At 54.3% G+C, this 10,114-nt stretch overlaps 1 protein-coding gene across 3 annotated transcripts in view; it reads left to right on the forward strand.

The window, feature by feature from the left end:
* The first annotated feature begins 2,280 nt into the window (after positions 1 to 2,280).
* TMEM161A (transmembrane protein 161A) overlaps positions 2,281 to 10,114 on the forward strand; it is a 15,087-nt gene continuing 7,253 nt past the window's right edge. The window contains exons 1-6 of one of the 3 annotated variants that reach the window (XM_006778335.2): positions 2,281 to 2,497; positions 6,112 to 6,215; positions 7,050 to 7,130; positions 7,529 to 7,626; positions 7,762 to 7,918; positions 8,830 to 8,981. In XM_006778335.2, coding sequence (XP_006778398.1) covers positions 2,495 to 2,497; positions 6,112 to 6,215; positions 7,050 to 7,130; positions 7,529 to 7,626; positions 7,762 to 7,918; positions 8,830 to 8,981 — 595 coding nt within the window. In that variant the 5' untranslated portion in view covers positions 2,281 to 2,494. Of the gene's footprint in view, positions 2,498 to 6,111; positions 6,246 to 7,049; positions 7,131 to 7,528; positions 7,627 to 7,761; positions 7,919 to 8,829; positions 8,982 to 10,114 lie in introns of those variants that run through there. The other 2 variants (XM_015557779.1, XM_015557778.1) reach the window with 2 other exon arrangements.

Consider the following 10,114-nt stretch of genomic DNA (forward strand, 5'->3'; position numbering starts at 1 on the left):
TATCTCAGAGATGAATGTTTTAGAGCACCGTGGTGAAATGGTCAGTTTGGAATGAGAGTGTGGGCCTCAGTGTGGTCAGAGACGGTGGGACATTAGTGTGAACGGCATAGGGAGCATCCAGTGAGGATCAGGGGAAGTAGACTACCCAATGGAGAGGACAGAGACCAAGGAGTGTCCAGTGGAGAACGGAGATGTTGAGCAAACTTTGAAGAATGGAGACCGTCCAATGTAGGAGAGAAGACTGGTTTTGCTCTGCATGAGTTGGGAGCCATAGATGGTTGTAAGCAAAGGAGGGACATGGTCTGGCTCAACTGTTCACAGGTGCCCTCAAGCTCCTCAGGAGAAAATAGGCTGGGGGAGGGGATGGGAAATGGAAGCCAGAAACCTGGGAGGAGGGGACTTCAGGCAAGAGATGAAGGAGACTGGATGGGTGGAGACAGTGAAGGGAGTGAGGCCGGGTGGAACTGTGGTTACATTTGGAAGGTGGAGCCATCAGGAGGAGCTGACAGATTAGGTGTGAGGTGAGAGCGGAGTCAAGGCCAACTCCAGGGTTTGTGGATAAGCTCCAGGAGAGGATGTGTGTGAGTTGCCTGTGATTCACCATGTGGGGGCACTGTGACACCCGAACTCAGGAGCGCGGTGCCCAAGAGAGAGAGGTCAGGTAGAAGCGGAGATCTGGGTCTCTCAGGGCCTCAGTATTTTCATCAATTAAATGGAGCCAATTGTCCCACCTCCCTGGCCTGCTGGAGGCAGCACATGAGGCACTCCCAGCATGGTTACAGTGGGCCTCAGCAAACGCCCCCGACGCCCCACTTTTCTTTCTCGTTCCCTCTTCTCTGACACCTTTCCAAAATTCCATCTTCCCTGGGTCCCACCTGTATGCCCTGGCTCTGAGGGGCATGTCATGATCCCCATGTAGGTCCTGGGGAATCCCAGTGACCCTCACTGCCACTGTCATCCGTCCTCTTTCAAAGGGACACTGAGTCCAGGGGACCAAAGTCACAATCAGAGAATCCCCTGCAAACAGACATCCATACAGACAAAATCACCCAGAGAGATGAGACAATCAACCATATCAGCCTTACTAACAGGTATCCAGCCCCATAAAGACATTGTCATACCCACCTGCATGTACACACTCACACAGACACATCCAGAGAAACAGATGGCAAAACTTAGGTAACTCTGCTAGAAGCTCTTACTTCCAAGCCTGAAAACAGAAAACATACGGTTTCTGCATTCTCATTCTCTCTCCTCTCTCTCTCTCTCTCTCTCTCTCTCTCCCTCCCTCTCGGGCTGCCGACACCTTTTCCCTTCTTGCAAGGTGAACACCTTTGCCCTCGCTCTCCTAAGCTCCAAGCGTTCTACTTTTGCCTCTGTGACTTGTTTCCTGAGCCCATGCAGTCAGGCTGGGCACTTTTCTACCTCTGTGACTTTCTAAATAAACTGTCACTTGTATTGGGGGGGGGGGGGGGATAAAACATCAGATTTGAGGCTGACATTTGGTTCTTGATCCAGCCATGGCTGAAGCTGATCCTACTTTTGAATTTTTTGTTACAGGAACTAAAAATGTCCCTTTTTTGCTGGAGCCCATTTGAGTTGGAGTGTGTGTGTGTGTGTGTGTGTGTGTGGTGTGTGTGTGTGTGTGTGTGTGTGTGTGTGTGTGTGTGTCCTGGCTGATAGAGAGGAATGACGCCACAGAAAGGAGGCATTCCGAGATGGAAGACAGCATTTACAAATGCTGAAGGTATGAGATGGAGTGGCTGGTAGCAAGCTGTACTATAGTGCGCACAGCAGTACTGGCGGCAGATTGAAGTGAGGCAGAGGGGTCTGAATTTAGTATGAGCCCTTGGGCGTCTAGTCAGTCGGAGCCATTTAATGTTATTTTTTAAAAAACATTTTTATTGATATCAGAGAGGGAGGGAGAGGAAGAGAGAGATAGAAACGTCATTGATGAGAGAGGATCAGCCGGCTGCAGCCCGCACGCACGCGCCCACACTAGGGACCACGCCTCCCACCTGGGCATGTCAAGCTCACAGCCCCGACCGAGATAGAACCGTGACCTCCTGGTTCATAGGTCGACACTCAGCCGCTGAGCCCCGCCAGCCAGGCCAGTTAATGTTCTGGATCAGGAGTTTCATGCTGAGAACTGTCCCACCGGAGACAGTGAGTGGTTGCGTGAACAGGTGTATTGGCCGCAGATCTGCGAGGCAGGTGCAGGTGAGGAGACTGAGTCTAAGAGCAGGCGGTCGCACAGGTGTGTCCCTGATACAGTCCTGATTCAACTGTGGCGAGCGCATCGGACGTCTTTGAACTACAACTTCCGGCATGCAACGCCAGCGACCCCGGGTCTCTCGGTTTGTGCTCCGCGTACAAGCCCGATGATTGGTCGCATGGGCTGCTTGTCAGGCCACAGTCTGACTTTGATTGGTCGAGTTCTCATAAGTGCCTGAGCAGGGGCTGGGGGTCCGCTTACCGCGCTCCCGCCCGAGACATGGTAAGCGGGAGTCCTGAGGCATGTGGGGTCCCTCGGGGACGCAGGGTCCTGCGTGGGAGTCCCTGGAGACACGGAAGGGACGGAGGTCCTTTCGTCGGGGTTGGGGGCTGTAGAGTCTCCGGGTCGCGCAGAGCGCCGTGTGTCCTCTCGTGGGTCAGCATCTCGCTGCGGGACCCATGGGGACGGGAAGCCCCGAGTCTTCTGGGGGTGGTGCCCTCTAGGGGTCTGGGATCCCGCCGAGGGGACTGGGGGCCGAGCACGTTCAGGGCCCCGCGAGGAAGGCCTGGGGTCCCGCTGGGGCCTACTCCGGGTTGGGCTCCCGGAGGAGCGTAGGGGCCGCGCTGGTGGGTGCCCGCGGGCACAGGCATGCGCAGAAGCGCCGGGAGCCCTGAACAGAGGGGCCGCGCCGAGGGGATCTAGGTGGCCTCCCGGCGGGCGGGTCCCAGGTTGGAGTCCGCACAGCGGGACCCACAGGCTCTCGGAGCTCCGGCTCCAAAATTTGAGTTTGTTCTCAACTTTAGTCCGCCCCGGGCCCCCAGCCCCCATGGGTTCGGATTGGGCAGAAGGAGGGGCAGTCTGGAGGGGCCCATTAGGCGACCTGACCCTGGCGGGGGCCAGGAGGAGGACTGTCCCGAGGGGGCGGGGCGCGGAGATGAGCCTGAAGTGAGAGCTGGTGGAGGCGGTGCTCGGGCTGCGCTCTAGGCGGTGCGGATGCCGTGGGCCACGAGGGGTGGGAAGGGCGCTCAGAACCGGGATGGAGGAAAGATCCGGGAAAGGCTCCCAGCAGCGGACGGAGTGGGTGGATGGGAGGCTCTGGACAGTGGCTCCCACCCTCTTTGGCCATCTCCCACCTGAGCATCCCTAAATCCCGATGCCCCCCTGTGACATGTAATTCTTATTATTCAAAAGTGAACTCCTATTCACGTGGAGGAAGCCTGAAAGGCCATTAACTTGGTCTAAACAAGCTTCCAAAGAACATGGCATCCATGAGAGAGGGAAATAAAAAAAACACACAAGGACAGTTGAAGTACTGAGGAAGAAATCACTAAGAAATTGTTTAAAAAATAATAAGAATATGGCCCTAACCGGTTTGGGTCAGTGGATAGAGCAAATGTATAAATATGTCACAATATATATTTATATACTGTCTATGAGGCCCCTAGAACTATAGAAATGCAAAAAAATCACTGATAATAACTCATTCTCGGTTGCGCCCCCTTAAAAATCAAATTTGCCCTCCTGTGGGTGTGCCCATGTTGGGAATCACTGCTCTAGAAGATCTCCGGAGATCTGCAGAGCGGGGACCCCTAAGACCAGATGCTGCTGGGTGCGGGGCATGAAAAACATCCCTGGACAGGCCTCTCCGCCTTAGGTTGAGGGCCCTTAGATGGAGGACGCAGTCTTCCTTCTCTCCTTTTTAAAAAATATATTTTATTGATTCTTTACAGAGAGGAAGGGAGAGGGAGAGGGAGTTAGAAACATCGATCAGCTGCCTCCTGCACACTCCCACCTGGGCATGTGCCCGCAACCAAGGTACATGCCCTTGACTGGAATCGAACCTGGGACCCTTCAGTCCACAGGCCGACGCTCTATCCACTGAGCCAAACCGGTTAGGGCCCTTCTCTCCTTCTCACCCTCCCTCTGGTTCTTCCTTCCTGTCGTAGGTGCTGGGACCACAGTTTGAACCATGGTCCCCTCACTGGGAGGGTGTGTGTGTAAGGGGGTGATGGAGTCAGTGATGGAGGGCCCTGGGTCTGGAGGGCCTCTGAGACCCCAGTGGCTGGACACAGGGAGGACTGGGGAGAGAGCCAGGCAGTGGGGCGTGGTGGTCCTGAGCTGGGCCCATCAGGAGCAGAGCTGAGTGTTGACTGTGAGACTGGGAAGGGTCTGGGATCCCCTGGAGGAGCTCAGTGCTGTGTCCTCGGAGTGAGGGGGGGTGCTGGGCTCCCGAAACCACCTGGGGAAGCACAGGTCTGTGAGCTTGGCCGAGAGGTCCAGGCTAGGGGTACTGCTTTGTTGGGGTCATGCTGGGCCAGGTCAGTGGTTAAACCCCTGGCAGAGGATGGGGACATAGGAGAGAGGCCGGCAGAGGGAGGAGAAAAGCAGGTAAAGGCGCCCAGGAGTTTGGGGAGCATTGGTGGGAGGCACTGGGGGTCCCCAGAGGAGAGGAGAGGGGTGCTGGGAGGAAGGATGGGTGGGAAAGCCTGGCCCTCTGGACTTGGGGGTGCCCACAGACCTTGACAATGCCATGGTCATTCGTGCCTACTGGCCAATTTGTATTTGGTAGGAGGAGGGGGAACAATGAGACTAGGAGATGAGTGAGGTTAAGAGATCAGACAGATGGCACTCCACGCTCATTGCCGAAAAAATACTCATGGGCCCAGTTTACAAGGGACAGGCGTAGAGAACATATTCTACGAGTTGGTTATTGTAATGATGGGTTTCTCGGCAGTTGTTCCGAATTACCGTGCTAGGCCTGATCTCTATCCCCCTGAGCTTTTCCTTTTGAAGCCAGATTAGTTTTTGCCCTGGCCAGTGTGGCTCAGTTGGTTGAGCATTGTTCCATGTATTAAGAGGTCACCAGTTCGATTCCTGCTCATGGCACATGCCCGGGTTGTGGGCTTCATCCCAGGTAGGGGATGTGTAGGAGGCGGCCGATGGATGTTTCTCTCTCTCTCTCTCCCCTCCCTTCCTCTCCCTAAAGTCAATCGAAACATATTTTTTTAAATATTAAAAAATAAAGTTAGCTTATTTTTTGTCTGATAAGATAATTTTAATTATTAATATTAATCTTTATTTCATTTTAGTTGTTCATTATAATGCCATAGTATTAGTAGGCAACTCTCCTGAGCACATTTTACAGTTACAAAATTACTATATTCAGGCAGCTTCAGCTTCAGACTGATTACCAAAAACATTTCTCCTAAAATGTTTACAAACAAGTGTGTGAAAATGTGTGATGAATTATTGTGTAAACGGTTGTTATGTAGAATTTGGTGAGAAAATTCCTAATGGAAAAAAAAATTATCCCACTCATGGCTGAGTCGTTATCCTGAAGCGGGCAGTGACCAGCGGAGGAGGTTGCCGAAAAGGGAGGTGGAGAGGAGAGGTGACTGAGCCGTCAGGGTAAATGAGGGCAGGGCCGCCGTGAACACCGAAGCTGGAAGTTGGTCCGAGGCAGTGGTGCCAAGGCAGGGACTGTGGTTGGAGAGGGGCCACTTCTCACTGGACATACCAGGATCATTGTAGGTCCAGAAGGCTGTCCCGAGAGAACAAGAAACAAAATAGGAAGCACTTCATTTCCCGGGGAGGGACACCAGGCTGGGAGAGGAATACCTGATACCCATGGACAGCCTGGCAGCGCACCTGCCTGACCTGTCTCTTCCCCAGCATCCGTTCTCCATCCCGCTCTCCCCCCAGCCAGGTGTGCGGGTCCTGGTCAGTAGGGTCTCCCAGGGCTGGGTCTGAGCTCACCCCAGTCCACCTCCCCCAAGGTACATCTGGAGCCAGGGAGGCCCCTCCCCCACCTGGCCCTGCCTCGCTATAAATAGCTGGTTCCGGGAGTAATCGAGTTACTCTCTGGCTGGCACTGCCTGTCCTGTCCCTTCCCCCAGGCGATCCTCGGGGTGCAGCTGGTGGTGACCCTGCTCACGGCCACCCTCATGCACAGGCTGGCGCCGCACTGCTCCTTTGCTCGCTGGCTGCTCTGCAATGGCAGGTGAGCCCCAGCCCGCCTCAGGCCCTGCAGGTAGTTTTTTTTAAAAACAACTTTATTGAGATGTGGTTGATGTACAGTAAACTGCATATTTTGTAAGGGCACAGTTGGATCAGTTCTGACGGATGTACACACACACACACACACACACACACAAAAGGGCACAGTTGGATCAGTTCTGATGGATGTACACACACACACACACACACACACTCGGGACCATGTCCACACTTGGAAGAGCAGCTGCTTCCCCCATCACCTCCCTCCCACTCCTCGCTCACTGTAGAGCAGTGGTTCTCAACCTTCTGGCCCTTTAAATACAGTTCCTCATGTTGTGACCCAACCATAAAACTATTTTCGTTGCTACTTCATAACTGTAATGTTGCTACTGTTATGAATCGTAATGTAAATATCTGATATGCAGGATGGTCTTAGGTGACCCCTGTGAAAGGGTCGTTTGACCGCCAAAGGGGTCGCGACCCACAGGCTGAGAACCGCTGCTGTAGAGGTTTCTTGAAATGTTTTTGGTCCCTGTTTGGGTCTGGGCCCCTTTCTGAGATTTGTGGAAATTGCATTCTCTCCTTACGACACTGTGCACACCTTCGCTAGGAGAGTTAGCCCGCAGATCCAGGGGTGTCTGCACCCCTGCTGCACTGCCCCGCCCCCCTCCCGAGCCTTCCCTTGGCCTCCCATGGGCGCTGCTCCTCCTGTCACCAGGGGTCTAGGGCCCAGCCCTCCCTCTGATTCTAGTCCCGAGTCTTGGGGTTTACTGCCTTGACATCAGAGCCCTACCCCACGCCCGAGCTTTCCTGACCACCTGCCTGTCTTTGCCCCCAGTCTCTTCCGGTACAAGCACCCGTCGGAGGAGGAGCTGCGGGCCCTGGCAGGGAAGCAGAGGCCCAGAGGCAGGAGGGAGAGGTGAGTGAGCCTCCAACTTCAGGGGAGGCTGCAGGGGCACAGGGCCTGCCCTGCCGGCTCTCGGGCACCGCTCTGGGCACAGAGGAGAACGAGGCACCCCAGAGGGGAATCTGGAGACCCCAGGATGAGTGATTTGTTACTGTCATACCTAGGCTGCCTTCGGTCGGCATTGAATGCTTGGCAGTTTGCTGTGGGCCAGTCCTGTGGGTGGGTGGTGCCTGCAACCTGGTGTGTAGGGGGTACCCCAACTGGGGAGAAGGCACCTCCCGCCAGCTCCTGTGCTTGAGGGTGGCACTCTGAGGGTGGTGCTCTGAGGCCCTCAGGCTGCGGCAGGGAGAGGCGGGCTGGGCTGGGAAGGGAGAAATGGAGGATGCTGCTCTGACTCCCCTCCCCACCAGGTGGGCCAATGGCTATAGTGAAGAGAAGACTTTGTGTGTCCCCCGAGATGCCCCTTTCCAGCTGGAGACCTGCCCCCTCACAGCCGTGGATGCCCTCGGTAACAGTCCAGTGGGCCCCCAGCACCCTCACTTTGTCCTCACCCTGGCAGGGTGGGTGGGTAGGGGGAGACCCTGGGTGGGCAGGGTTGGGGGAAGGCCTGGGGAGGCAGCTGGCTGAATAGGGTGTCCCGCAGTCCTGCGCTTCTTCCTGGAATACCAGTGGTTCGTGGACTTTGCCGTGTACTCGGGGGGCGTGTACCTCTTCACAGAGGCCTACTACTATGTTCTGGGCCCGGCGAGGGAGACCAACATCGCTGTGTTTTGGTGCCTGCTTACCGTGGCCTTCTCCATGTATCCTTCCAGCTCTGGGGGGGCAGGCGGGAGGCATGTGGGAGCCTGACTGAGGCTTCCTGTCTCCCCTGTATTGGTAGTTGGTTATGAACGGCTGTGACACAAACCTCACCCCAACTCGGTGGGGGAAAGCAGTCCCTATTTGCTCTCCTGGGCCAGGCCCAGCTGGGGGGCCTCATCTCTGCTCCCCGCTTCTAGCAGGCTGGGCCAGGCTCCCACGTTGCAGGCGCAGAAAGGCAGCAAGGAAGATGGGGTGCTGCAGGCCTCCTGAGGCCTCGCCCAAGCCTGCACACCCCATCCCTGTCCACCCTTTCAGTCAAAGCAAGTCACCAGGCTGCCCAGAGACAGGGCCGGGAGGGAGATGGCCCCTCTGCAATTGTTCTGTTAAGCTGCACAGGGAACAGAGTGAACCTGTGACTTTGGGGACTCACGTAGGAGAGAATGTCCTTGTGCCGTGGGCTTGGGGAGAAGGAGAGCCCATCTGGAAGCCCACGCTCTTCTGAAAGCCCTGGGTCTCTGCCAGGCAGATCGGAGACACGGCCCTTGTGTCTGCCAGCTCCGCAGAGGAACGTGCTGTGATGTAGCCAGGAGGAGAGATGGGTAAGGGAGGTGGGACCTCCTGAAGAGACTGACGTGGTGGCCATTTCTGACTGGCTACACAGTGTGACGAGCCACGCGGGGGCCCAGCCCAGGCGCAAGACCCCACGCTGCTGACACAGGCGTGCACAGCCTTCTCACCTTGTGCCCTGGGCTTGCTTATCAGCTCACTCTTCTCCTCAGTCAGTCCCCTGTTCCCCAGGACCCCAAACCCAAACCTGGTGTTTGTGCGCTGGATTTGGGGTGTCACTGGCTGGAGGTGGTGGGATGGGCAGGGGCATCGCAGGTGGAAGCCTCCTTAGCTCTGCCGCCAGGAAGATGTTCCTGACCGTGACTCGGCTGTACTTCAGCGCGGAGGAGGGGGGCGAGCGCTCCGTCTGCCTTACCTTTGCCTTCCTCTTCCTGCTTCTGGCCATGCTGGTGCAGGTGGTGCCAGAGGAGACCCTGGAGCTAGGCCTGGAGCCAGGTACATGCATCAGGGTGTGGGGTAGACACCGGCCACTCCCTCCTGTGAGCTGACGAGTGTGGGGTTTAAGCGGCTCGACCCACCTGCACATTGTAGTAGGAGGGGGCCTCCTGGGGCCAGGTGGTGTCTGTGGATTTCTGCCACCCTTGGTGCCCCCTTGGGCTTGGGGATAAGAGGACATCTTACCTCACTGTCTGGCAGGCGCCTGTGGCTGTAGCTCTTCACACAGGCATTTCTGTTGCCTGCTAGTCTGTCCTCTACCCAGCAGCCACAGTAATTTAATATTTACCTACTTTTGTTTAATTTTTGGGAGGAAATGGATAATGCTACAAAATTTATAAAATAAATACGAGTGAAAATTACACTTCCACACTGGTTCTGATCCCCAGAGGAAACCTGGGTGCCACTTTTCCTTATTCACATAAAGCAGGAGCATAGATATCTCTTATACCTTGTCTTTTTCCCCCTTAAATATAATAAATATTGGAGGTTGTCCCTTGATGCTACATATGGTAGTTTCTTGTGACAGCTACATGGTATTTCATTTTATGGATGTTCTATTATTATTTAACTAGGACCCTATTTATGGACATTTATTCTTTCTTTCTTTTTTTACACTGTCTTTTATATTTACCTTTGGCATTACCTTTAATGGCATTCTTTTTTTAAAAAAATAAATCTTTATTGTATAGTTGTTCCTCTTTTCCCCCCCATAGCTCCCCTCCACCCGGTTCCCACCCCATCCCCTGCCTTACTCCCCGCCCCCACTGTCTTCATCCATAGGTGCACGATTTTTGTCCAGTCTCTTCCTGCATCCTCCACACCCCTTTCCCTCCCAAGAATAGTCAGTCCATTCCCTTTCTGTGTCCCTGATTCTATTATAATCACCAGTTCATTCTTTTCATCAGATTATTTATTCACTTGATTGTTAGAATCACTTGTTGATAGATGCATATTTGTTGTTCATAATTTGTATCTTTACCTTTTTGTTCTTCTTCCTCTTCTTAAAGGACACCTTTCAGCATTTCATATAATACTGGTTTGGTGGTGATGAACTCCTTTAGCTTTTTCTTATCTGTGAAGCTCTTTATCTGACCTTCAATTCTGAATGATAGCTTTGCTGGTAAAGTAAG

This window comes from Myotis davidii, unplaced genomic scaffold (assembly GCF_000327345.1).
Source record: "Myotis davidii unplaced genomic scaffold, ASM32734v1 scaffold448, whole genome shotgun sequence".
Classification (NCBI taxonomy): Eukaryota; Metazoa; Chordata; class Mammalia; order Chiroptera; family Vespertilionidae; genus Myotis; species Myotis davidii.